The sequence below is a fragment of the Oenanthe melanoleuca genome, chromosome 15 (genome assembly GCF_029582105.1).
Source record: "Oenanthe melanoleuca isolate GR-GAL-2019-014 chromosome 15, OMel1.0, whole genome shotgun sequence".
Taxonomy (NCBI): domain Eukaryota; kingdom Metazoa; phylum Chordata; class Aves; order Passeriformes; family Muscicapidae; genus Oenanthe; species Oenanthe melanoleuca.
Window position 1 is genome coordinate 3945404 of NC_079349.1, and position 26993 is coordinate 3972396.

General features: G+C 56.2%; 2 protein-coding genes across 3 annotated transcripts; both read left to right on the forward strand.

Moving 5' to 3' along the window:
• The first annotated feature begins 51 nt into the window (after positions 1 to 51).
• UNG (uracil DNA glycosylase) lies at positions 52 to 4779 on the forward strand. Its single transcript, XM_056503956.1, has 7 exons — positions 52 to 322; positions 854 to 1048; positions 1119 to 1214; positions 1901 to 1998; positions 2350 to 2438; positions 2740 to 2918; positions 3505 to 4779. Exons 1-7 carry the CDS (start codon positions 59 to 61, stop codon positions 3643 to 3645), a joined length of 1062 nt encoding a protein of 353 aa, XP_056359931.1. The 5' UTR covers positions 52 to 58; the 3' UTR covers positions 3646 to 4779.
• Positions 4780 to 4985: 206 nt separating this feature from the next.
• ACACB (acetyl-CoA carboxylase beta) lies at positions 4986 to 26949 on the forward strand. 2 transcript variants are annotated; one of them, XM_056503908.1, is made up of 53 exons: positions 5005 to 5182; positions 5840 to 6258; positions 6938 to 7064; positions 7474 to 7612; positions 7843 to 7952; positions 8097 to 8178; positions 8596 to 8694; positions 8960 to 9069; positions 9323 to 9433; positions 9601 to 9810; positions 10128 to 10298; positions 10530 to 10691; positions 10867 to 11030; positions 11544 to 11694; positions 11771 to 11874; positions 12471 to 12552; positions 13135 to 13280; positions 13358 to 13508; positions 13617 to 13751; positions 14110 to 14256; positions 14333 to 14521; positions 14838 to 14938; positions 15016 to 15104; positions 15183 to 15307; positions 15621 to 15734; positions 15817 to 15930; positions 16272 to 16361; positions 16448 to 16566; positions 16792 to 16929; positions 17330 to 17429; positions 17521 to 17628; positions 17813 to 17869; positions 18428 to 18469; positions 18538 to 18753; positions 18836 to 18991; positions 19275 to 19478; positions 19889 to 20044; positions 20299 to 20421; positions 20743 to 21012; positions 21317 to 21414; positions 21547 to 21667; positions 21847 to 21957; positions 22180 to 22323; positions 22404 to 22524; positions 22662 to 22758; positions 22913 to 23009; positions 23216 to 23351; positions 23651 to 23828; positions 23957 to 24069; positions 24561 to 24715; positions 24852 to 25022; positions 25468 to 25604; positions 25721 to 26949. In XM_056503908.1, the coding sequence occupies exons 2-53, from the start codon at positions 5849 to 5851 to the stop codon at positions 25845 to 25847; spliced, it is 7128 nt and encodes a 2375-aa protein (XP_056359883.1). In that variant the 5' UTR covers positions 5005 to 5182; positions 5840 to 5848; the 3' UTR covers positions 25848 to 26949. The 2 variants fall into 2 exon arrangements, with proteins under 2 accessions (XP_056359884.1, XP_056359883.1); XM_056503909.1 differs by lacking the exons at positions 21317 to 21414; positions 21547 to 21667; positions 21847 to 21957; ... (9 more) ...; positions 25468 to 25604; positions 25721 to 26949 and adding an exon at positions 20534 to 20640 and having other exon boundaries at positions 4986 to 5182; positions 20743 to 20830.
• The last annotated feature ends 44 nt before the right edge of the window (positions 26950 to 26993 follow it).

Here is a 26993-nt window from a genome sequence, read left to right on the forward strand (position 1 = left end):
GTGACAGACGGGGAAACGAGAGCCGCGATCCCGCGGGAAACGGGAGCGCGCGCCGGGGATGGCGGCGCATCAGGCCCCGCCCCCTCATGAGATGGCCCCGCCCCCAGCGCACGCGCGCGGTTTTGGCGCCAAATCCGAGTCCCGCCCTTCACCCCCCGCCCGTCCCGCGCCGCCGCCGCCGCCCCTCACTCACCGCCGGCCGCCCTCGCTGCTGCCCCGCTCCGCCGCAGCCATGATCGGGCAGAAGACGCTGCACTCCTTCTTCAGCCCCGCGCCGGCCAAGAAGCGCGGCCGCTCCCCGGAGCCGGGCGGCGATTCTGAGGTAGGGGTTGGGGGGCTGAGGGAGCCCGCGGCTCTGCAGGAGGGGAGAGGGGAGGGAGGAGAGGGGTCTGGTGGCCGCCCGCGCGTGTCTGGCTCTGTGTGTGTGGGAGAGGGCTGGGGACACTGGTGGCCTTTTCTGAGGGGAGTGTGGGGGGGGCACAACATCCAAACTCCCGCGCGGCTCCACGCTTGACTGAGCTGTCAATCAAGCCGCCACGCTCCGCTGCCGCCCAATGGGCGCTGAGACCCTCATGACGTCTCTGTTGCTAGGTAGAAACCTCCCCCTCCAACCGCGGCGAGCCAATGGGGATAAGAGGGCGCTTTTCTTCTGACCAATAGCGAGCGGGTGTTTGTGCTGGGCGGGGCGGCCGGTGGGGGCGCGCGTTCTGTTTTGCCGCGGAACGGCCGCGTGCGGTGGGGCCGCCCCTGGGGCGGGGCCTGAGCCGCCATGGCCGCGCTGCTCCCGCGTCCCGCGCTGTTCTCTCTGCGCTCCCGCATCCTCCGCAGCCTCCCCTTCGCCCGCTCCTTCCAGGTGAGCGCCGCCAAGAAGGCGAAGGAAGGCGGCGATGAGGCGAGCCAGGCGCTGAGCGCGGAGCAGCAGGAGCGCATCCGCAAGAACAAGGAGGCGGCGCGGCAGCTGCTGGCCCAGCGGAACGTTCCCCCGGGCTTCGGCGAGAGCTGGCGGCGGCAGCTGGCCGGGGAGTTCTCCAAGCCCTACTTCGTGGAGGTGAGCAGCGTTCCCCGATCCCCCCATCCCGCTCCGCTGAGCCCCCGCTGAGCCCCCCGTGCCCCCGCAGCTGATGGCGTTCGTGGCCGAGGAGAGGAAGCGGCACACGGTGTATCCGCCCCCCGAGCAGGTCTTCACCTGGACACAGATGTGCGACATCTGGGATGTGAGTAGAGCCGCGCCGGGGGGTTTAAAACCTTGAAGGTGCAGGGTGGGTGCACGGGCACGTTCCTTTAGTTTAAACTTGGATCACATGGGAGGTGGATGTTGTTGTTTGGCTCACCTGACTCATAAATCCAGCCTTCCCTTTCATGTCTGATATCAAACCGTGATTTTATTGTTTTATTACCCTCACAAGCCACAGAACTTCCTCTGATCCTTTTGATCTTTTTTTCTGGTGTTATCAGCTTAACCTAGTGCAGAGTTTTTGATCTTGAACATCTCTTTTTCTTTTAATTGATCAGTAAAGGACTACAATGAAAGGAAAAAAATTACAGCACAAGGTAATGTCATTTCCAACAAAGCCTGTCGAAAATATCACAGCAAGTGTGGCATAAAACTGAAATGGAATGAAACTTACTTGGAAAACAACAAGGTGTTTTTTTGAAATTATCTTAGTTACATTGATTATTTTGGCAGCAAGGCTGTAGGGATGTTAATCCTTAGTGTTAGGTGGGCTATGTGCTCTTTAGCAATGAGATATCTGGGATTTAATTTCAGTTTCTTAGAGGAGTTGGTTTGTGGCACTTTTTTGTCTCTATTTTAGGATAAAGATCATTTAAAAGCCTTTTTCCCCACTCTCTGGGGAATAATCCTGATTAAAATTCAGTGTTAACTGAGGTCTGCTTTCAGGTAAAGGTTGTCATTTTGGGACAAGATCCATACCATGGACCTAAGCAAGCTCATGGGCTCTGTTTCAGTGTCCAGAAGCCTGTTCCACCTCCCCCCAGGTAAGAAAATTTGCAAAATCCCATTTGTTCCTTAATTATTTGCAGTTCTGTGGTGATCAGGGCTGGAAGACAGAAAATTGATGTGAAGTATCTTGCAGCTACTTAAATTTGAGTTGTGCATCACCTGGAAGGATAATTCTGTGTAGTTTTGGTGATATTCTGGATATAAATTTTCATTTGCAGTCTCATTAAAACTTCCAGGCAGGCACACAGAGTCTCTATTGCCCTGCCTCTCAAATGGCTTTATCTTAAATAATAAGATTAAAATCAATGTTTCTTCCTCCTTGCTTAGAGCAATCAGTGGTGCTGCTTGCTCTTGTATTAAAAATCTTCTGCTGGTTTGGTTTGCAGCTTGGAAAATATTTACAAGGAGCTCTCTGAGGACATTGAGGGCTTCACCCATCCTGGCCATGGGGACCTGACAGGCTGGGCCAAGCAAGGTGAGCTCAGAGACACTCAGAGATGTGCCCCCTGTTGAGCAGAAAATAATCTGATGTAAAAAACAACCCTGTGGTTGGAAATAATCCACCTGTAGGGAAGAAAATAACTTCTGAGTGCCTTAAAATGAAAATTTCCTTCGTCAACAGGAAAAAAAGCAGTTTGAATCCCAGAATGGTTTGGCTTGGAAAAGAGCTTAAAGCTCATCCAAGGGACACCTTCCACTATCCCAGGTTGCTCAGAGCTCCCTCCAGGGATGGATTAAGCCTTGGTTTCAGCCCTTGGATGTGCTTTGTTTGCCAGGAGTGCTCCTGCTCAACGCCGTGCTCACGGTTCGCGCTCACCAGGCCACGTCCCACAAGGAGAGGGGCTGGGAGCAGTTCACAGATGTTGTGGTGTCCTGGCTCAACAAGAACCTGCAGGGCCTTGTCTTCATGCTCTGGGGAGCCTATGCCCAGAGGAAAGGCAGCTCCATCGACAGGGTACACCTCCTTTTCATCAGCTCTTCCCTCTCCCTGGTTTTTCCCTCAGTTTGGTGGACACTAGAGGGCACTTCCCTTACAGAATTGGGAATTTTCCCTGCCTGGTCTCTGTCAAATCGAGTTCTGCTTCTGCTCCAGCTTAGCCTTTGCCAGAATTAAGCAAGGAAAGTGGAGCAAGTGTAAGCTCTTGTTGTCAGCAGTGTCTCACAAGGACAGAGCTGTTTTTCCTAGTTAAGGGCTCATGAATCAATATGAAATCTGCTGGTGGGATGACAGCAATTGGGAAATGCCAGGGCATTTATGTCTTTGCTTAGTGGGACAGAAGTCTTGGTCCTTGTGGCTGGTTCTTTGGGTCTCAGGCTGCTGCAGGAGGGGGTGTAAGGGGAGATCACACCTGTCCTGGAGCAGGAGGTGGAGAAATGGGGGTAAATAACACTTGTCCTGGAGCAGGAGGAGAAGGAGAAATGGGGGTAAATCACACCTGTCCTGGAGCAGGAGGAGAAGGAGAAATGGGGGTAAATCACCTGTCCTGGAGCAGGAACAAAACCCTGCAAATCTAACAAGAGTTTTCCTCTGCTGTTCCCAGAAGCGCCACCACGTCCTGCAGACGGTTCATCCCTCACCCCTCTCTGCCAACAGAGGGTTTTTTGGCTGCAGGCACTTCTCCAAGACAAATGAATTCCTCAAGAAATCTGGGAAGAAGCCCATCGACTGGAAAGCACTCTGAGCTGGGGCTGAGGCTTGGGAGCAGCCCCTGGCTCAGGGGTTGGGGCATTTCTGAGAAACTCCTGCTGACCTGAGAATTGTTCTTTGGGTGTTGATCAGTGAACAAATGACCAAACTTTCAGAGATGGTTGTATTTTTGTTTTAAATGTTTCTTTTTCAAGAGCATGTTGGAGTGTTTGATAGACAGCTCTGCTGCTGGAACAGATCTTAGCCTGGTTTGAAGCAAAAAAAAAAAAAAAAAAAGACCCCAAACACCAGAGTTCTGTATTAATTTGTGTTCACTGCGACAATGGGAATTTCTTTTCAGATTCTGGTGAAGGGATGTTAATTCTTCCTGAGCTGCTCAGCTTTTTTACATGCCCTGCTGCCTCCTTCCCACACAAATCTAGTTTTCCTATTTAGGGGGGATGGAGCTGACTCCATGGGAGGAAAAGGCTTTTGTTTTTAGCTTTTTGCTACAGATTTATTACAGAAATCTCGAGGCTGTAAAGAAAATACACGGTCAGGAGTATTGCTTGGTGTATCCATGATCTCAAGATTTTGGGATAAATCCCCCCAGTAGCCACAGGGGGGCTGTGACCAAGATTCTTTGAATGTTTTGTTGGCATTTAGACAGGAAAATCAAAAGGTTTTAAGTTCTTCCTAGGTGTGTAATCACCTGGATGACAGGTGAGCTGTGCTGACCAAGGACCTGGGGGTATTTGCTGATGGCAGCAGCGAACATTTGTTAATTGATATCTTCCAATTACAGATCTTTTTAAGATCTTAAAAGAGGCAACTTTGTGCTTTGCCACCATGGTAGCAAATTAAAGTTTCCACCTCCTTTGCAATAATTATTATGACTTCCAGGAGGAAGAGGTGTTGACTTCATACTCCCGGGTTTCCAGCTCAACTTTGTAATTCCTTTAATGGAAGTGAACAGCCCTTTTTTTTTTTTTTTTTTTTTTTTTTTGGAATTACAACAGTTTTTATAGAATATCCTTGTAACCCTTCCTCTGGTGTTCTCTCTGAGGTAACACTATCACCAGTGGTTTACACTGTCTGTGCCTTGCTGTATATGCTGTTTGCTTGTTTGTTTTTTTTTTCCCCCCCCCCAGAGTGTTTTTTAAAAATAAAAATTACTTTGTTTACATGATCTTGCGTTGTACTTTAAGGGGAGGGAAGGGTGGAATGGGGAGTCCCTGTTCTCCCCAGGAGCATGTCCTTGTCCCCGTCCCCGTGACCAGGCACAGGGCCAGGCCACCTTTGTCCCCCAAGGATCGGGTGTCCCCCTCCCTCTCCCCGCCCTCATCTCCAGCACAACTTTTCCAGACGCGTTAGCAGGGAAATATTTGTGCTTGACGTGACCATCACGTGCGAGACACAACTGGAACAGCCCGGGGGGGGGCCCGTGCTTCCCTCGGGGGCACCGCGTGGGCTCCGGGCCGGGAGCAGCGGGGGACAGATGGACACACGGAGTGACCGCTGACAGCGGAGTGACCGGGGAGCCCGGAGTGACCGGCGGGGTCTGCCGCGAGGGGCTCGGGCTGGCGGCCATGGTGAGGGGGCGAGGGCTGAGGGGAGGGCGAAGGGTTGAGAGAAGGGCGAGGGGCTGAGGGGAGGGTGAGGACTGAGGGGAGAGTGAGGGACTGAGGGGATGGCGAAGGGTTGAGAGGAGGGCGAGGGGCTGAGGGGATGGCGAAGGGTTGAGAGGACGGCGAGGGGCTGAGAGGAGGGTGAAGGGCTGAGGGGAAGGCGAGGGGCTGAGGGGAGGGCGAGGGGCTGAGAGGACGGCGAGGGGCTGAGAGGAGGGTGAAGGGCTGAGGGGAAGGTGAAGGGGCTGAGGGAAGGGTGAAGGTCTGAGCGGAGAGTGAGGGGTCGACGAAGGTTTGAGAGGAGAGTGAGGGGCTGAGGGGATGGCGAGGGGCTGAGGGGACGTGGAAGGCTGAGGGAAGGGCTGTGCGGAGGGCGAGGGGCTGTGGAGGCCGTGGCGCTTTTTCCCTCACCCCCATGCCCAGTTTTTACGGCGATTTTGGGAGCTCCCGTTCAGTGTCCCCCGCTGTGAGGGCCGCCCCCCTGAGGGTGCTGTGAGGGCCGTGTCACCCCCCCGGCTCCTCACGGAGCTCCATCTCCGGGCAGAGACACCAGCTCCGGCTGAGCGCGGCCGCTCTGGGGACGGGGTTTCCGCTGTGACCGGCGTTCTCCCTGCCCCACAGGGCCCGTGAATGCTGCCCGCCGCGCTGCTCCTGCTCGCTGTGCTGCTGCTCGTTTGGGCCAAAATGTCCAACGCTGGGTGCGAGCAGGAGAAGGAGCCGGCGGGGAGCCCCGCAGAGCCGCCCCCCTCAGCCGGGCCCGCGGTTCGGCTGAGCCCCCCGGGCCGGCAGCCGCAGCCGCCGCGGGCCGGGCGGGCGGGCGCGGAGCAGGAGCAGCTCGCCGTGTACAACCCCGCGGCGCTGCGCCGCCCGGCCCTCGCCAAGTTCGTGCTGGGCTCCTTCGACGACAACTCCTCCGATGATGAGCTGATGGCCACCGCCTTCAAGGTGGGCCGGCGGCGCAGCAGCCTGGCCGGGGTGGGGGGTACCGTCCCCGAGCCCCCCACGGTGAGCGCCCTTCTGGAGCCCGGCACCGGCATCAGGTGCGGATGGCAACCCCCGATGGATGGAGCGCGGCAGGGCAGGGATGTCCCGGTTAGGGAGGGAGGGTGCTTGTGGTGGGTGCTTTGCTGTTGGTAAAATCGGGGTGCACAAGTGCTGGTGCTCCTCGGAACCCCATGGTGATGCCCCTAATCTTGCTCCTTTTGAGGGGGGAGAGCCAGTGTCCTTGGCTGTGTGACAGCAGTGCCACCTGCTTGAGTGTGGCAAGGACCAGGGCAGGGGGTGCCCTTCAAAATCTCTGATTTGGATGTGGGGCAGCTCACTCCCTGCTGGCTGCACCGGGGAGCTCCCATAGTAGCACAGCTGACATCCAGAAGAAATAACTGGAAGCTAAATGCCTGCCTCATCTGGCTGCTCTGCTCTGGCTAAAAATAACAAACCTTTGGCTGCAGGGACGTGTTGTGACACTCCAGAGCCCGACGGTGGCTCTTGCCACCCTTGGTTTGAGGTGGTGCAGCCAGCAGTATCCCTGCTGCTCTTCTGTCCTTCCACAAATAAGGAATTTCCTTATGTCCTTCCCGAGTCACATTGCAGATGTGGTTGGTGACCTTTGCAGGACAGGCTTTGCAGGGGCTTTGGGGCTGGGGGAGGGCTCACTGGAGTGGCTCTGGGCTCTCTGGGGTGGCCCTGGGCTCAGTGACAGCCACCAATCCCACACAGGCCCAGCATGTCAGGGCTGAACCTGGCGAAGAAGGGCCACAGGAAGATGGACCTGCAGCGGGATTTTTCCGTTGCCTCCCCAGCTGAGTTTGTCACCCGCTTTGGGGGCAACCGTGTCATCGAGAAGGTCTGTCCCCACATGTCCCCTGCTTGTGCCTGGGTAGAGGGTCACTGCTTTTCACAGGGACATCTTTGAGAATTGCCCAAATGTCCTGTGTCTGCCAGGCTTGGAGCAATGGCACCCAGAGCTGTTTGTTCCATGGCTGCACTCACTCTCGTGGGCTGGGAGAGGGAACCCCGTGCAGCAGCTTTGCACAAACAATGGCCAAAGTCCCATCCTTGGTTATCCCCAGACATCAGAGATGTTGAGGAGTCCCATGCTCTGCTGGGATGTACAACCAGCTGTCAGAAAGCTCCTGATTAACACATCCCCCCTGCTTTGCTCCACTCCCATTGCTTTCCCCTGCCCTGCCATCCCTTGGGGTAGCAAGGACAGGGCTCACCCTGCCACCCCTGTCCCTGTCCCTGTCCCCCAGGTCCTCATTGCCAACAATGGCATCGCTGCTGTGAAGTGCATGCGCTCCATCCGCCGCTGGGCCTACGAGATGTTCCGCAACGAGCGCGCCATTCGCTTCGTGGTCATGGTCACCCCCGAGGACCTCAAGGCTAACGCAGGTAACTCCTGAAAATATCCCAGAAAGGGAGTTCCCTGCCTGGGGGTGAGCTGGGGCAGCCCTTTCCTGCCTGGCATATGAGGGCTCTGCACAGCCTGGAGTCACACACTTTCCTCCTGCACAGCCAAATCCAGTAGTAAATAATTTTTCCCTGCTCCAGCCTCCCCGGGATGGAGGATTTGGGAAGGGAAGCACTCAAGGATCTGGCTTCCACTACTCCCTGTCTTGCAGAGTATATCAAGATGGCAGATCACTATGTGCCTGTCCCTGGAGGGACAAACAACAACAACTATGCCAACGTGGAGCTGATCGTGGACATTTCCAAACGGATCCCAGTCCAGGTAGTGGCCATTTGTGTGTCTCCCACTTCCTTGCCCCTCCTGCTGGGCACCCCAAAAAGGGGTGATGTCCCTGTGAGGAGCTAGGCACAGTGAGACATGCCAGCAAAGGGGCAACACTCCCACTGCTGCTTCTCCTTGTGCTAGGCTGTGTGGGCTGGCTGGGGACATGCCTCAGAGAACCACAAGCTGCCAGAGCTGCTGCAGAAAAATGGGATAGCTTTCCTAGGTAAGGTCTCACTGCTTCTCTGTGCTGGGTGTTGGGCTGGTGTGTGCACTCACAGTCACCGTCAGGGACATTGCACTGGGAATGTCCCTTTGGTGCCTCTGGCATGCCCAACCCATGGAGGGGCAGTCCTCAGGGCATTCCCAGGAATCCTGCTATTTTCTGGGTTTTCCCTGTAATATTCAGGCTGATGCAGTATTCACAAAGGAACATTAGGTGGGAGCAGACCTGGTGGGATTCCCAGCTTGAGCTTCCTTTGGAGAAGGGTTGAGCTTTGTCCTGAGCTGGGCAGTGTGTTTGGAGGGGGGATGGTTCCTGCATCCCCAATCCTTGCAGAAGGACTGGGAGACAAAGACTCCATGATGTGGGGATGGCCTGGTGGGTTGGGCACCCCCTTAGCCCTTCTGTCCCTCTCTGAAGGTCCCCCCAGTGATGCCATGTGGGCGCTGGGGGACAAAGTCGCCTCTACCATCGTGGCTCAGACCCTGGAGATCCCCACGCTGCCGTGGAGTGGGAGTGGTGAGTGCCTCCTCACAGCTCCCACACCCTCCCTGCTCCCCCTTCCCTTCTTCCTGCCTCTCCTCCCCAAAACAAGCACCAGGACTGGGGTCCTTGGCCCAGCTGGCCATACATATTGGGGACCCCATCTGCAGCAGCTGATTTGGGCAGGGGGATTTTGGAGATGGGGTGCATGAAAACAAGGGAAATAATGAAATCCTCAGCTCCCTGTGCCACCCCAGTCATGCCATCCTGGTGGTGACCATAGCCCTGGCCATACCTGCAGGTCTGGTGGCCCAGTGGTCCGAGGAGGACCAGAAGGATCAGCAGGCCATCAGCATCCCCCTGGAGACGTACGCACAGGGCTGTGTGAAGGACGTGGAGGAAGGCCTGGAGGTAAAGCTGAGCCTCTAGGCAGCTGCTTCTCTCCTGCCCACCGTGATTCCTCCTCAGAGCCTCCCTGCCCTGGCCCTTCTGGCCTCCCAGCACACACCACAGTGACACAAGGCTGTGCCAGCAGCAGTTTGTCCCACGGAATGAACGTCACTTGGGATAATCCTGCTCAGGGGTGCCTGGAGTTGTGTGGGCTGTCAGGGTGGTGGGCTGGGGTCCAAAACACTCCAGTCACCTCAGCCCTTGACCCTCTCAGGTGGCCATGAGGATCGGCTACCCCCTGATGATCAAGGCAGCAGAAGGTGGTGGGGGCAAAGGCATCCGAAAAGTGGAGGCAGCAGAGGAGTTTAGTGGCTGCTTCCGGCAGGTGAGAGGTGCCTGGAACCCCCATCCCTGTCCCTGTCCCTGTCCCTGTCCCATCCCAGGAGGATCATGCTCCCACCCGGGGCACCTCCCACTTCCTGCCGCAGCTCTGCCTCCATCTGGGCTGAATTTGGAGGTGATGCCGGAGCACGACCCTCTCCCCCGCCGCAGGTGCAGGCGGAGGCGCCGGGATCTCCCATTTTCCTGATGCAGCTGGCGCAGCACGCGCGGCACCTGGAGGTGCAGGTCCTGGCAGATGAGTACGGCAACGCCATCTCCCTCTTCAGCCGCGACTGCTCCATCCAGCGCCGCCACCAGAAGATCATCGAGGAGGCGCCGGCCACCATCGCTGCCCCCTCTGTCACCGAGGTGATGGAGAAGGTGAGTGGCCTGATCTAGGGGCAGCACGAGGTTTTAGTGGGAAACTGCGCTGGGTTTATTGGGTTTTAAGGAAGGGAGAGACCTCTGAGTTGAGGAGGAATCCCTTTCCAGGGTGGTTGGGCACAGGAGCAGCTTCCCCAGGGAAGCAATGACAGCCCTAAGCCTGCCAGAGTTCAGGGAGCGTTTGGACTTTCAGGCACACGGTGGGGTTTTGGGGGTGTCCTCTGCACAAGCAGGAGCTGGATGCTGATCCTGCAGGTCCCTTCCAAGCCAGGATAGGCATGATTCCATGACGCAGGGATTTCCCTCTCCCGCAGTGCGCTGTCCGCCTGGCCCAGATGGTTGGGTACGTCAGTGCAGGCACCGTGGAGTATCTGTACGGGGAGGACGGGAGCTTCCACTTCCTGGAGCTGAACCCACGGCTGCAGGTGGAGCACCCGTGCACAGAGATGGTGGCAGACGTGAACCTCCCGGCTGCCCAGCTGCAGGTACCTGCACACACATTACTCCAGGGGTGTTGGAGGAGGCACTCTGGGCATTTAGGGAGGAGCACGGGGCTGGAGCCTGGCAAAGGGAAGCTGCCTCATATCTCAGTGTGGAGGGTGCAGGTGAAAGCAGTGCAGCAGCTTTCCTTCTACTCTGGCTTCCCACTGGGAACTCTCCATTCAGGCACTCTGTCGGTGTCTCCCTGGCAGCTCAGGCCTTTGTCTCTCCTGCAGATTGCAATGGGCATCCCCTTGCACAGGATAAAAGACATCCGGGTGCTGTATGGGGAGAGCCCCTGGGGGGACACCCCCATCTGCTTCCACAGCCCCTCCAATCCCCCCATGCCCAGGGGCCACGTCATTGCAGCCCGGATCACCAGCGAGAACCCTGAGGAGGTGAGCTGGGGGTCGGGTGGGAACAAGGGGACTCTGCCACCTGTGGGTTGAACTGGGCATGGTCCTCCCCAGCCAATGTTCGTGAGATCAATGCAATCCATGGGGGTTCCCCTTCCCTGTCTTGCTGCATGGATCTCAATCCTGGTTCATCCATCCCTGCTCTGTTTTGGCTCAGGGTTTCAAGCCCAGCTCGGGGACAGTGCAGGAGCTGAATTTCCGCAGCAGCAAGAATGTCTGGGGGTACTTCAGCGTGGCAGCAGCCGGGGGGCTGCATGAATTTGCTGATTCCCAGTTTGGACACTGCTTCTCATGGGGAGAGAACCGGGAAGAGGCCATCTCGTGAGTGTGGTGGGATGAGCTGGAGGGCATGTGTCCCTGGGAAGAGCCACAATTGGTGTGTGAGCTGGGAAAAGTGGTTTTTATCTGACAGGACCAGAATGGTGCTGCTTGTCTGGCCAAAGCCAAAATTTTTTGGACTGTGGTGTTGCTGTGGCCCCAGTTCATCACCTGATCCTCAAGGACATGTTGAAGTTATCTGCTGAGCATTGCTTAGTGCCCACGAGCATCAGTGTCCATTCAACAGTTTTATCCAGGGCTGCTTCACGGCCAGGTTGGATAGGGCTTGGAATAACCTGGTCTAGTGGAAGATGTCTCTGCCCATGGCAGGGGGAGGAACAAGAGGATTTTTAAGGTCCCTTCCAACCCAAACCTTGCAGTGATTCCACTCTCTAAAGGTGCTGGGGGCTCAAGAACTCACCTCAAGAGCTCATCGCCCCAGGCTCTGAAGCTCCCCAAGCTGAGAGCCAAGTGCCACCTTCCCAGTCATTAATGAAGGGCTTTTCTCCCTAAAAGGAACATGGTGGTGGCCCTGAAGGAGCTGTCTATCCGTGGGGATTTCCGGACCACGGTGGAGTACCTGATCAAGCTGCTGGAGACAGAGAGCTTCCAGAACAATGAGACACACACGGGCTGGCTGGACCACCTGATTGCTGAGAAAGTGCAGGTAGGAATGACACCCTGGGGTCACCACTGCCCTTCCTTGGGGTAAGACCCAAACCCTGTTATTTTTGCCCCCACAGGCAGAGAAGCCAGACACGATGCTGGGGGTTGTCTGTGGTGCCCTGAACGTGGCGGATGCTGCTTTCAGGACGTGCATGACTGACTTCCTGCACACTCTGGAGAGGTGTGGAGTGGGGGCTGCCCGGGGGGGCTCAGTCATGTGGGGGCATCTTCCACCCTACCAGGTTGCTCCAAGCCCCATCCAACCTGGCCTTGAGCAATACCAGGACTGGGGCAGCCACAATGGAGACCTGAGTGTTGTTCTTCTGGGACATCTTCCTTCCATTTTTGCTTTGCAAATTTAGTGACAGCGCTGTGACAGGCAGTGACGGGGGTATCTGCTGTGGCTCACAGCTCTGGCTCCTCAGCTATCACTTTGTCTGGACACTAGGAAAGGCTTCCCATGACTGGGAAAACAGCTTCCAAGAACAAGTGGCTTGGCAGTGCAGCTTGCTTGTGTTGTTGAATATCAAGGTTATTCCTCCAGCCTTGGAGGACTCCCGGGGCTCTCCCATGTCCCTTATCTTTGTGTTTTCCCAGTGCCTGGCCTCCATCCAGATCTGGCTGTGCATGGTGCTCATGTGGGCCACTTAAAGCTGACACTTGTCCCCTCTGGTCACCATCATGCCCTCCCACCAGGAGTTGGGAGCACTGCTGACATCCCACACTCTTGGTGAAGCTGGGAATGCCTTGGGGCCTGATCCCTGCATTGTGTTTCAGGGGCCAGGTGCTACCAGCAGCATCCCTGCTGAACATCGTTGATGTGGAGCTCATCTGTGAGGGTGTGAAGTACATTCTGCAGGTGAGGGCAGGGCTGTGTTCCTCTCAAACTAGCCACAGTGCTTCTCAAGGGGTCAGGAACATGCTCCTGTCCCAAGGGAGAAAAGTGAAATAAATACAAGCTTGTCCTTTAAAAATGGGCAACATTAATAACCTCATACATAAACTTAATAACCCTGTTTTAACCTGACAGACCTTTTCATACACCCTGTTGCCCTGAGTTTATTAAGGGACTTCATTTTCTTGCTTTTAAACCAAATTAGTTGGACTTTATGCAAATCTCCTTACTCATGATGAAAGTGGCAGGTGAGCCATGTGCTGCAACAGCTCTGGGCTGTGAGTTAAGCCAGCTCTGGGCTGTGAGCTGAGTTAAACCAGCTGTGGGTTTTGTGTTAGACCAGTTCTGGGCTGTGAGTTAAACCAGCTCTGAGCAGAGTTGAGCAGCTCCTTGGTGCAGCCTGAGGTTGTGCCTCCTGCCTTCCCAGCACAGCCCCATCGTGTGGCAGCAGCCGTGGCACTGAGCAAGGGGAGCTGCCCTCCTGAGCCCCCAGGCTCGCTGCTCAGAGTGTTTTGGGGTTGCACTGAGGCTGTCCCCTGGCCGCAGGTCGCCCGCCAGTCGCTGACCACCTATGTGGTCATCATGAACCGCACTCACATCGAGATCGACGTGCACCGCCTCAACGACGGGGGGCTGCTGCTCTCCTACGACGGCTGCAGCTACACCACCTACATGAAAGAGGAGATCGACAGGTACCCCCTGCCAGGGCCCCCACCCCGCCTCCCCGATGGCCAGGAGCCAGCTGGTGACACCTTTCCCTCTCCCGTAGGTACCGCATCACCATCGGCAACAAAACGTGCACCTTCGAGAAGGAGAAGGACCCGACGGTGCTGCGCTCGCCCTGCGCGGGGAAGCTGCTGCAGTACATGGTGGAGGACGGCGGCCACGTGGATGAGGGGAAGGTTTATGCGGAGATCGAGGTGAGCTTTGCAGAAGAGCTGGAGGAGCAGTATTCGGCAGAGACGGAACCCCGCAGCGCTGCTGTGGGATGTGCTGCTGGCTCGGTGACGGCGTCCCCTCTTCCCCAGGTGATGAAGATCATCATGACGCTGGCGGTGGAGGAGGCGGGGCGGCTGCACTACATCAAGCGGCCGGGAGCGCTGCTGGAGGCAGGCTGTGTTATCGCCCGCCTCCAGCTCGATGATCCCTCCAAAGTGAAGCCTGTGAGTCGGCTCGGGGCAGCTGGCATCCCGGGAATGTTCCCTAGGGGACAAAATGGAGGAGCTGACCTGATGGGCCATCACAGTGAGGGTCATGCCATGTCTTTGGGCTGCTCTGCTTCAGTGAGCAGGGGCTCACATGCATTAAAAACATACATTTATAGCACTAAAATCTCCAGTTTTTCCATGTTATTTTCGTGATGAGGCACTGGCAGATCCACTATGCTAAATGTCAGATGCTTCTTCCATATCTGAGCCAAAGCAGAGGTTGTGCTGGTTCTTCTGAGGCAGCTGCAGCTCTCCAGGCCTCTCTCCCTTAACAACAAGGACAGTTCAGCCCACCTCCCTCTGCCCTCTCCAGGCACAGCCATTCACAGGGGGGCTCCCAGCCCAGCAGACCCTTCCCATCACTGGTGAGAAGCAGCACCAGGTTCTCCGCAACGTGCTGGACAACCTGACCAACATCATGAACGGCTACTGCCTCCCTGAGCCCTACTTCAAGACCAAGGTGGGTGCCAGGCACCAGGTGTTTCACCCAGTTGCCATGAGGGCAAGTCCAGCAGCACCACCTTCTGCTCCTGCAGGTGAAGGAGTGGGTGGCACAGCTGATGAAGACCCTGCGAGACCCTGCCCTGCCCCTGCTGGAGCTGCAGGAGATCATGACAAGCATTTCGGGAAGAATCCCGCTGGCTGTGGAGAAATCCATCCGGAAGGTGATGGCCCAGTACGCCAGCAACATCACCTCCGTGCTCTGCCGCTTCCCCAGCCAGCAGGTGGGTGGCAGAGGGGGCTCACATCCTCTTAAATGCAGCCAGGTGGGAGCTCCTGCCTGAATTTGTGCTGCCAAGGTTTTATAACAAGTGAAATGAGCGAGGGAAATACATGCAGCTTTATATTTTCTATGTGTGTTTGGTTTTATATGTGTATTTGCTTCTGTGTGTGCTTTTCTTCTTATATTTGTCACATTGCATTTTTCACTTTGGGGAAAGAAAAAACCTCAAGGGAAAGGCTCTGGGTGGAGTGAGCAAAGGGAGAACTGGCAGCTCTGTGCCCCTGAGCCATCCCAGACCCTGTCCCTTCTCCCCACAGATAGCCAACGTGCTGGACACCCACGCAGCCACGCTGCAGAGGAAAGCTGAGCGAGAGGTCTTCTTCATGAACACACAGAGCCTGGTGCAGCTGGTGCAGAGGTGAGCCTGGTGCTGTCTGGAACTCCTGTTCCCCCACAGCCATCTCTTCACACCAAGATGGGCTCTTTGCTCCCCAGGTACCGCAGCGGCATCCGGGGCTACATGAAGGCAGTGGTGCTGGACCTGCTCAGGCGCTACCTGCAAGTGGAGACACAGTTCCAGCATGGTGAGGGCTTGGGGCTCTCTGGGGGAGCTGCAGGGCTCTCTGGGGGAGCTGCAGGGCTCACCAGACCCTGCCCCACAGCTCACTACGACAAGTGTGTCATCAGCCTGCGGGAGCAATGCAAACCCAACATGACCCCCGTGCTGGAGAGCATCTTCTCCCATGCCCAGGTGGCCAAGAAGAACCAGCTGGTGATCATGTTAATTGTGAGTACAGCCCGTGCCTTAGACTCCAGGAGCAAAGGCTGGTGGCAGGGAAGAGCCAAGGCAGCTCTGCATCACTTGAAGTGTCCATTCCTGCCTCATTATTGCTTTATTTTATTTACCTCCCCTGTGTATTGTTGTGTGACTATGCTTGGGTCAAAGAGAGTGAATTTTACTGTCTTGAGTCTTGTCCCCTTTGGCTGTATGGGGCTGGGGGTGCAGGATGAAGCCATCCCCCTGTGGGGCTGGGTTTTGGGATGAAGCCATCCTGCACAGCAAGGAGCCTGAGCTGAGCCATGGTGGTGTGACATTGCAGGACCAGCTGTGTGGTCGTGACCCCACGCTGACAGATGAGCTGACAACCATCCTCCATGAGCTGACACAGCTCAGCAAGACCGAGCACTCCAAAGTGGCGCTGAGAGCCCGGCAGGTCAGCCAGCACCATGCAGTGCCATCCCATTCCTGTCCCCATCCCTGTCCCCCATGCTCCCAGCTCCTCTCTCCCCTGGCAGGTGCTCATTGCCTCTCACATGCCCTCCTACGAGCTGCGGCACAACCAGGTTGAGTCCATCTTCATCTCCGCTATCGACATGTACGGACATGAGTACTGCCCTGAGAACCTGAAGGTTGGGAATTCTGTGTTTTTCCAGGAGTATTTTGGGTGGCTTCAGGGAGGGGATTTGACTGCAAGTGCGTCAGTGTTAAAAACAGCTGAAAATCACTCAAAGCCTTGCTGTAGTGGCTGTGTGGAGCAGAGGAGGGGGTGCACCCCAGTGCTGCCAGTCCCCATCCATTGCTCCATGCTCCATTTGGCAGGGAACAGATGTGTGGATCCATGTCTGGCTCTAGTGGTTTCCCCATGGCACCCCAGTGACCAATCCTGCACAACTCCATATTGAGGGACCCCCTAAATAAAGCAAGAAAGTTTCACTTCATCCTTGCCCTAAATTTTGCTTTCCTCCTGCAGAAACTGATCCTGTCAGAAACCTCCATCTTTGATGTGCTTCCCGTGTTCTTCTACCACACCAACGAGGTGGTGCGCATGGCAGCGCTGGAGGTGAGGTCGGGGTGGCACAGAGGGGGCCTCAGGGTGGCATGGGGTGGCAGGGGCATAGTGATGTCCCCTCCTGTGTCCCCTCACAGGTGTACGTGCGGCGAGGGTACATTGCCTATGAGCTGCACAGCCTGCAGCACCAGCAGCTCTCAGATGGCACCTGCCTCGTGGAGTTCCAGTTCATGCTGCCCTCCTCCCACCCCAACAGGTACAGGGGTCCCCCTCCACACACCTGTCCTGCTCCCCTGGACGTGGTTCTTTTCACAAAGCTCTGGGGTTTGTATCGTCCCCTCTGTGCAAAGCAGGAGCTGCCACCACACTGTCCCATTGCCAGGGGAGCAGGGTGAGCCCTCTCTGGGCCAGGGTCCCCTGTGGCAACTGTGTGGTGCCACACGGGGCCTCCCCCAGAGCTGACACTTGCTCCCCATGGCAGGATATCTGTCCCTGTCAGCATCTCCAACCCTGACCTGGCCAGGCACAGCACCGAGCTCTTCATGGACAGCGGCTTTTGCCCCACGAGCCAGAGGATGGGAGTCATGGTGGCCTTCCGCAGATTTGAGGACTTCACAAGGTGGGGGTGCAGGGACACGCCTGGCCAGTGTTTGTGCATTTTGGGTGCCACTGTATTCATTGGAGAGCACAATGGGATGGAAGAGCCATATCTGGGGACAGCTGGGCAGTGATAGAGGCAGCTCCAGTTTCCACCATAGCTGCAGACTGGGTATTCTCAGTACAGCCCTTGTCTTTTGGGGATATGAGGTGGCTTTTGGGGATATGTGGAATGTGCATACATGGCACAGGTTAAACCTCTCTGCACATTAACACAGCAGACTTCAGAGCTGCATTTCATGAGCTATAGGTTTACTGTGGGATGCTGGAGCCATTGTGCTGGTACCTGTGTCCTTGTCACACTGTCACAGTGGGTTCCTTCAGGCAAGGGCTGGCTTGTGACCCCATCCCTGTTTGGGCAGGAACTTCGATGAAGTGATCTCATGCTTTGCCAAATCCCCATCGGACAACGGGCTCCTCAGTGAGGCACGGGCCACCACCTATGATGAGGAGGACACCAAGGTGGGCATGAAGCTGCTGCTGATACCCCCAGGTGGTGCTGGGACAGCACTGATGCTGCTGGCCAGGGTTGACTGTGGGATTTTGTTGCCAGAACATCCATGAGGAGCCGATCCACATCCTCAACGTTGCTCTCTGCTCAGCTGACTATGTGGAAGATGAGAAGCTGGTGCCCATCTTCAGAGCATTTGCCCAGTCTAAGGTCTGTTGCTGGGGCTGGACCCTTTTTCTGTAAAGCCTGCAAGCCAGAGCACTGTACCCCAAGGCACTGCCTCCTCTCCATGCAGTGCTCTCCTCCCCAATATGTTACAGTTTAGATTTTGTTTGCTCCCTTGATGGAGATGTTTAAGCTCTCATGACTAGTGGCATCTTCTGTTTTTGTGTAGAAAAATATCCTCGTTGAATGTGGTCTCCGGAGAATCACATTCCTCATTGCCCAGCAGGTGAGTGCAACTGAGCCTCTGACATCTATAAATACCTTATAGACACAGCACTGAGTGATGGATGGACCCACTGTGCTTCATGGGCTGGGAATTAATTAATGAGCAATTCAATGAGTGATTCATCTCCTGTATCATCATTTATCCTGCTCATGTTTCCAGTAATGTGGTTCCTGCAGAGCTACTGTATAGCTTTAAGCTGCCTTTAGAAGCCATCAGAGTAGAAGCCCTGAGTGGTTTGGGTGGGCAGGGACCTTACAGTTCATCCTGTTCCACTCCCTGCCATGGGGTGGAACTTTCCACTATCCCAGGTGTTCAACCTCACCTTGGGCGCTTCCAGGGATGGAGCAGACACAGCTTCTCTGGGCACCCTGTGCCAGGGCCTCACTATCCTCACAGAGAGCAATTTCTTTCTAAAATCTAGTCTAGTCAATCCCTCCCAGCCCTTTTCCCTTTGGGGGAGAACAAAGCCTGCAAGGTTTTTTTCTTTTTAATGGAGAATCAAAACAATCCTTTGTGGACCAGGCATATTCATGTTGTCTTCTCTCTGTTTTGCTGCAGAGAGAATTCCCCAAGTTTTTCACGTTCAGAGCCAGGGACGAGGTGAGATGCGGTGGGAGCGGTGCGGGCGCGGCGCCGGCCCGGCCCTGGCTCACGGCTGTGCCCGGCAGTTCGCAGAGGATCGCATCTACCGGCACCTGGAGCCGGCGCTCGCCTTCCAGCTGGAGCTGAGCCGCATGCGCAACTTCGACCTGACGGCCATCCCCTGTGCCAACCACAGGATGCACCTCTACCTGGGGGCTGCCAGGGTGCAGGCGGGCACCGAGGCCACCGACTACCGCTTCTTCATCCGCGCCATTGTGCGCCACTCCGACCTCATCACCAAGGCACGGTGCCACGGGGGTGCCGAGGGCGCAGCGAGGGTGCAGGGGTGGCCTGGCCCCTGCTGAGCCACCTGCTCCATCACAGGAGGCTTCCTTCGAGTACCTGCAGAACGAGGGTGAGCGGATGCTGCTGGAGGCCATGGATGAGCTGGAGGTGGCCTTCAACAACACCATTGTGCGCACTGACTGCAACCACATCTTCCTCAACTTTGTGCCCACTGTCATCATGGACCCGTCCAAGGTGTGTTTCTTGGGGTGCAGCTTCCTCTGTCCTGGAAAAGTTCCTCTGTCATACCCTGTGCTCAGGACCACTGCACAGATGGGCAGCCACCCCCCACCATCTCTCCCTGTCCACATTGGAGAGGGTGGATATCAGCACCTGGCCTAACCAGGAGGCATGGAGAGATGGAAGGGGCTCACCCAAAGCAAATCCAAAATGGCTGTTTGGGGTGGACGTGCAACAGGGCTGCTCCAGCCTTGGCACTGTGTGCTGAGTGTTGTCCCTGGGTGCCATCCCCGTGCAGATCGAGGAGTCGGTGCGCTCCATGGTGATGCGCTACGGCAGCCGCCTCTGGAAGCTGCGGGTGCTGCAGGCCGAGGTGAAGATCAACATCCGCCTGACGCCCACTGCCACCGCCATCCCCATCCGCCTCTTCCTCACCAACGAGTCTGGGTACTACCTGGACATCAGCCTCTACAAGGAAGTGAGGGACCCTGGCACCGGCAGCGTGAGTAACCCCAGCAGTGACTGCAGGAGCCCAGCCATGGCTGCCCAAGTGCTGCTGGCTCTGGCAAAGCTTTGGGGGAGCTTCTGCAAAACTCCTTGTGCACCTGCAGTGCTGGTTTGCCCAGAGCCCCCAGACTTCCAACAGCGTTCCCACAGCTGCATTGGTTTCATCCTGTCTGCATCCACTTGGGTTCCTTTGGTTGATGCTGGTGTGGAGCTGGGCAGTTTTGAGCACTGGAGGTGATGGTCAGTGTCAGGGTGTCACTAGTATTGACAGTACATCAGTGTGACAGTCCCCTCAATAGCAAAATTGGGTGGAAAATCACCTTGACCAAGCAGGGCTCAGCAGTGCTCCAGAAGAGTCACCATGACATCTAGGGAAAACAGCCAATACTCTTCTCTCCTCTCCAGATCATGTTCCAGTCATATGGGGACAAGCAGGGGCCACAGCATGGGATGCTCATCAACACCCCCTATGTCACCAAGGACCTGCTTCAGGCCAAGCGGTTCCAGGCGCAGTCCTTGGGCACCACCTACGTGTACGACTTCCCAGAGATGATCAGGCAGGTGAGTCTGGCTGAGCACAAAGAGGCTCCAAATTATTGCATTTGCTCTTCATCCCCACCCTCCCCAAGGAAGAGGAAAGGGCCCTTCTCCTCATGCTGTTGAATGAGAAAACAAAAAGAGTCCAAGCCTCAACATTTTTTGTTTTGTGGAACATTTCTAAACCAATTCCTAGCTCTTGGTGTTCCTGAAACTAGATGATCTTTAAGGTGTCTTCCAAACCAAACCATTCCATGCTGTGTGCTGTGTCTCCACAGGCTCTGCTCAAGCTGTGGGGCTCCTCGGACCTGTATCCCAAGGACGTCTTGACTTACACTGAGCTGGTCCTGGACTCACAGGGGCACCTCGTGCAGATGAACAGGGTCCCTGGAGGGAATGAGGTAGCAGGAAATTATTTGGAATTGGGCAGAGGAAGCAGGGGGGAGTGGCTGGTGGCTTAGACTGTGTTTGAAGCTTGGGAGATGCTCCTCAACCATTTTGTCTGTTGGTTAGTGCCACCTGCAGCTCAGCCCCTTGTGTCTCTTGGACGTGGCACTCACTGCTCTGGTCTAGTTGACAAGGTGGTGATCGGTCAAGCATCGGACTCAATGATCTTGGAGGTGTTTTCCAACCCAGTTAATTCTGTCATTCTGTGAATGGTTCTGGGACTCTGTGATTCTTTGGAGGGTTCTGCCCTGTAACCTTGTGCTGTTTCGAGACAGGTGGGGATGGTTGCTTTCAAAATGAAGCTGAAGACCCCCGAGTACCCCAAGGGCCGGGACATTGTGCTCATTTGCAACGACATCACGCACAAGATTGGCTCCTTTGGGCCTGAGGAGGACCTGGTGTTCCTGAGGGCCTCGGAGCTGGCGCGGGCCGAGGGCATCCCCCGCATCTACATCGCTGCCAACAGCGGCGCCCGCATCGGCTTCGCCGACGAGATCAAGCACATGTTCCAGGTGGCCTGGGTGGACCCAGCCGAGCCCTACAAGGTGTGTGGGCACCTCCCCTCCTGCAGCACGGGGAACAACAGAGGGTTTAGCTGGGGAAGGGATGACCAGAGCTAAACTGGGATGTTAAATTGTGGCTAAACCTGCACCCAGCACCGTGGGGACGGTTCCTTTGGCTTCTCCCAGGTGGTGGAGGCGAAGCTGCCAGTGCTGGCATGGCTGCTCTGTCCAGCTCTGGTCCCTGAGCTGCTGCACAGCATGGTTTGGGATAGGTTTGGGAAAGGGCTGTGTGCCATGTGAGCATGTGTGTGGGGGGTTCCACAACTCCTCTCCTCTTTCCTTTCAGGGGTTCAGGTACCTGTACCTGACTCCCCAGGACTACACAAGGATCAGCACCATGAACTCGGTGCGCTGTGAGCACGTGGAGGAAGGTGGCGAGTCCAGGTGAGTCCCATATCCCATGAGATATACAGAGCCACCCCAAACTCTACCCTAGGCCCCACCAGCATGCAGCTCCCACCTCAGCTCATCATGCAGATGAGTGCTTCCCACACCACAGCTCTACTTTCCCTGCAGGTATGTCCTGCTGGACATCATTGGGAAGGACAATGGGTTTGGGGTGGAAAACCTGAGAGCTGCTGGTACCATCGCTGGGGAGTCCTCCCGTGCCTACGACGAAATAGTGACCATCAGCATGGTACAGCTGGGGCCCTTCCCCTCTCTGCTCCTCCCCTCTCTCCTGCTGGCTCTTACAGTCACCATGGGAGGGGTAGCAGGATGCAGTAAGGAGGCTGAGCCCTTCACAGCATCCTTCTCCAGGTGCTCGTGTCTGTGCTGCAGCCCCATGACCCCACGTGTCCCTCTGTGTGTGCCCAGGTGACCTGTCGTGCCATCGGGATCGGTGCCTACCTGGTGAGGCTGGGCCAGCGTGTCATCCAGGTGGAGAACTCCCACATCATCCTCACGGGTGTCACAGCTCTCAACAAGGTACCAAGCTCTGGCTGCATGTCCTTCATGGCACTGTCCTTCCCACCACTACCTGTGTGGGCTCCTTCCCTGTCCCAGGAACATCAGCCTGGACAGAGGTGGAAATTCATCCTCAGCCCAGAGGAAATTTGCCTGTGCAGAGGTTTGAGCTGACAAACAGAGCAAGGGAGCAGCACCTGTGTCAGCAAAGCCTTGTGTGTTTCCTTTGGGAACTCTGTCCAGGTGCTGGGACGGGAGGTTTACACATCCAACAACCAGCTGGGGGGAGTGCAGATCATGCACAACAACGGCGTTTCCCATGTCACTGTCCCAGATGACTTTGAGGGGGTCTACACCATCCTGCAGTGGCTCTCATACATACCCAAGGTAGGAGGGTGCTGCAGTGTGGAGCTGGGGGATGTCACCCACACCTAGCTGGTGACCTGCCCTCGGGATCTCCCTTACAGGATAACCAGAGCCCAGTGCCTGTCACTGCCATAAGTGACCCTGTTGAAAGGGAAATTGATTTTGTCCCTTCCAAAGTCCCCTATGACCCCAGGTGGATGCTGGCAGGGAGACCCCATCCAAGTAAGTGCGAACAACACAAGAGCACTGCTCCCAAGTGCATCCTGTAGGTGCAAAAGATGCTCTTGGCTGTGGGTTGGTGCTCAGAAGCCCTTCAGTGCTTGCCCTTGCACCATTCCAAGCTTTCCTGTGCTCTGCAGCTCTCAAAGGGACCTGGCAGAGTGGCTTCTTCGACCAGGGCAGCTTCATGGAGATCATGAAGCCGTGGGCTCAGACCGTTGTGGTTGGCAGAGCAAGGTACTGCCAGGAGTTGGCATCCTGCACGTGTGGCCCCTCACCTTCAATCCCTGGCTGTGGCACTGCTTTTGGGGTGGTGGAGAGGGAGCTGCTCTCTGCTGGGGCTGGAGTGGAGAGGAACTGGCCTTGCTGAGCCCACCCTGCCCTGCCATAGGCTGGGAGGTCTCCCTGTGGGTGTCATCGCTGTTGAGACCCGCACCGTGGAGGTGACAATACCTGCTGACCCTGCCAACCTGGACTCAGAGGCAAAGGTGAGTGGGGTACACGTGGGACCAGGTGGCATCTGAGAGGAGGCTGAAGGGAAGGGAGGAGGAATAGCTCAGCATGATCCTTGGGCATGTCTTGATTTTCCTTAATTCAGGTGAAATCAAGGGTGCTGGGGCAGCTTGTTCCAGCTGGTTCATGCAGCATGCCTGGAAGAACTGGCACAGTCTCAGCTGTTCAATGTCTTTTCCAGATAATCCAGCAGGCTGGACAGGTCTGGTTCCCAGACTCTGCTTTTAAAACAGCCCAGGCCATTCGGGACTTCAACCGGGAACACCTCCCACTGATGATCTTTGCCAACTGGAGAGGCTTCTCCAGTGGCATGAAAGGTACCTGTGCTTGGGATGCCCATATGCCCATGATGGGACAAACCTCTGTCACCCCTGCCACCCTACAGGGTCCTGGGAAGGCCCAGCCTACCAGGGTATGCACCACTCTGGGATGTGGGATTGGTTTGGGGATGTCATGGGGCATCACAGGTCAGAGGTGCCGGTGGTTGGTGGCTTCCTGCTGGCTGGTTTTGCAGAGTGCTTTGTCTCTCCAATAGAGAAGGTTGCTTTGGGCAGCTGGGAGGATGTGGGGCAGAGGCAATTGGGACACCCAGCCCCTGAGTCCCTTTGGCTTTCAGACATGTACGACCAGATGCTGAAGTTTGGTGCCTTCATCGTGGACAGCCTGCGGGACTTCAAGCAGCCTGTCCTGGTGTACATCCCCCCTCACGCCGAGCTGCGCGGCGGCTCCTGGGTGGTCATCGACTCCACCATCAACCCCCTGCACGTGGAGCTCTATGCTGACAAGGAGAGCAGGTCAGCATCCAGCACACCTGTGTGTGTCACCCAGAACACCTGTGTGTGTGCCAGCTGCCTGGACATCTTGTCCTAGGATTTATTCTCCCATGCAGACCAGTCCTTGCTTTACCAAACTTCCCTTCCAGGGCAGGTATTTTGGAACCTGGAGGAACAGTGGAGATCAAGTTCAGAAAGAAGGATTTGGTGAAGACCATGAGAAGGATCGATACAGTTTATGCCAAGCTTGTTGAGCAGCTGGGTAAGAAAAGGGAGTTTTGGGTTGTGGACATCAGTAGTGGTAAGTTAAACACAAGACTCAAGCACTTTGGTGGCAACCACCAGGAGTCCTTCTGGGAAAACTCTTGATGTCTTTTCTTTTGGTGGAGCTGAGGGGATGTGGGGGTACTTCAGAACACCTCTATCTCCTGGGGGCTCTCTCAATGGGTTAAATGGGGCTGGGGTCTTCTCCCATGCTTTGAGATAAAGGATGGCCATGGCCACATTGAATTGGTTCCTGATGCATTGGGAGCTCCTTGCCCCCATGTCCCTCCAGCCTGCTACAACATGATCCCCTGCAAATGCCATCTCCCCTCTCATGTGGTGGGCACTGGGTGTGCTGTGACTTCTTTGTGCCGTGGCTTGTGTGGCTCTGCTGTCAGTGCCAAGGAAAGTGGCACTGAGGGTGGTGGCCCGTGTGGGAGCACCTTGGTGGCATCACGGTGGGGCAGCTCAGCCCGCTGTGTCGCACAGGAACCCCCGAGCTGTCGGAGGCGCAGCGCAAGGAGCTGGACAAGCAGCGGAAGGCGCGGGAGGAGCTGCTGCTGCCCGTGTACCACCAGGTGGCCGTGCGCTTCGCGGACCTGCACGACACCCCGGGCCGCATGCAGGAGAAAGGAGTCATCACGGTGAGCCGGGCGCGGGGGAGGGCTCTGAGCTGACAGGGAAAGGTGGGGGAAATCCCTTCGCTGTGCTATCCCTGCCCCGGGGCTGGGAGCTGGGAGCGAGCCGGCAAACCCGCGCTGTGCTCTCCGCTTTCCGCAGGACATCCTGGAGTGGAAGAGCGCTCGTTCCTTCCTCTACTGGCGGCTGCGGCGGCTGCTGCTGGAGGAGATGGTGAAGGGGGAGGTGCTGAAGGCCAACAGCGAGCTCAGCCACATCCACATCCAGTCCATGCTGCGGCGCTGGTTCATGGAGACTGAGGGAGCTGAGAAGGTACCGCCAGCCCCTGAGGCACCTCCACAGCCAGGGCATCCCGAGGGATCTCACCTCACTATCCCGTCATTCAGAGGTTTCAGTGGTGCCTGCCTGAGGGTTTCAATGTGTGAGGGCTGGCTCTTCAAATCAGGTGACCCCAGTTGGGTGCTGGTGTTCAGTGATGAAAAAGTGGTCCCCAGATAAACATTTCCCGCCATGACAGGGCTTCCCAGGGCAAAAGTAGAGTTTTCAGAATTTGAACTGATCTCAAATGACACACATTGCTGTTCCTGCCTCAGGAAGCAGGACATGCAAAGGAACCATGTTTTACCTTTTTACTTTTTAAACAGTTTGCAAATAGGGAAGAAAAATGCCATGGCCTGGATTTGAGGCTCCAGGAGGAAGGGGGGGCTTGGACTGTGCAGGCAGCAGGACCCCCTGCCCACAGTGCTGCTTTCTTCAGGGCTACCTCTGGGACAACAACCAAGTGGTGGTGGAGTGGCTGGAGAAGCACATGCAGGAGGAGGACAGCACCCAGTCAGTCATCAGGGAGAACATCAAGTACCTGAAGAGGGACTACATCCTCAAGCACATCCGGAGGTGAGAGCCTGTGGGAGCTGGGATGAGAAGGGGGTTCCCTGGGGTGGGAGCAGCAGGTGGTGGAGACCAGGCAGTTGTCACTATGGCCTCTCAGGAAATTGCCCTGTGCCTTGCAGCTTGCTCCAGGCCAACCCCGAGCTGACCATGGACTGCATCGTGCAGATGGCTCAGCACATCTCTGGGCCACAGAAGGCCCAGGTCGCTCATCTCCTGTCCAGGGTGGACACTGATGACCCTTCCTGAGCTGGGCAATCACCACAGGGTAGGAGAAACACCAAAGACATGACCAGACCTCACCTGCCCACCTGGTTCCTCAGCCCTTGAACTGAAGCCTTGGACTCTTGCTCATGTGCCTAAATAAAGGACACCAGTGCTTTTAAGTGTTTTAAGCCATGGAGATGGTCTTGCCATCCATGCAGAGTCCCCTCTGGCACTGGGGGTGCTGCCAGAGGGGCAGCTTGGTAGAAGATGAACTTGTCCCGAGCCAAGCCTGGAGTCTGGAGCTGGTGCAGAACTTGGTTTTAAAGAGAATCCAAAATATTTTCCTGTTTTAGTTGCCAGCCCTGGCCTTGGTCTTTCAAACAAGCATCAGGTCAGACACATCTCATGAGACTGGACAGAGCTGGAGGCACAGACCCCCTGGCCAGGGCCAGTGTCTTCCTGGCTGGGTTCAAGCTGACCAAGACCAGGAAATGAGAAGCAGCCTCCAAGTGATGCTTTATAAACTGTGAGGAGCAATTTCTGTCATCCTTCCCCTTGCTGGGGGGCAAAGAGTAGGTGTGGCTATGAGCAGCTGAAGGAAAGACCTCAGTGAGCTAATCTGGGAACTGCTCCTGTGGGAATGTCCAAGGATCCACCAGGCTCTGGCTGACCTGAGTATTCCTCTCACCCATCTTGTGTCCTTTCTGGCTCCTGCAGAGCATGGAGAGGAGGGAGGATGGCTCCAGGTGCTCCTGCCCTAGTGACCTGGTTCCTCCTTGGAAGCAGCAGAGCCAGGGGGAGCTGCCACCTGCTTGGACCTGTGCCCTGCTGCTCAGGTAGCCTTTGATCAGCTTGGTCATGGAGGGGAAATTCAGAGTTTTCCAGTGTCTCTGGCTATGTAACTTGCCAAGCACAGATTTACCTTGGGCTCAAAAGGAGGAGGTGGCATGGTGATGGAAGGTGGGACACTCAAGTGCAGTGCTGGTATTGCCATGGGGTGAAGGTGTTGGACACCTCCTGGGGCTGGGCTGGGGGATCCTACAGGGTCTGTGGGATGGGAAGGGTCCTGTGAGTCACTTCCTGGCTGGAAGTTGTCTCTACTGACAGGCAATAAAGTGAGCTCAGCTCCCAGGGAACTCCCTGACCTCTGTGTCTTCTGTCATTGTCCTGAGCAGGGCCTGGTCTCTC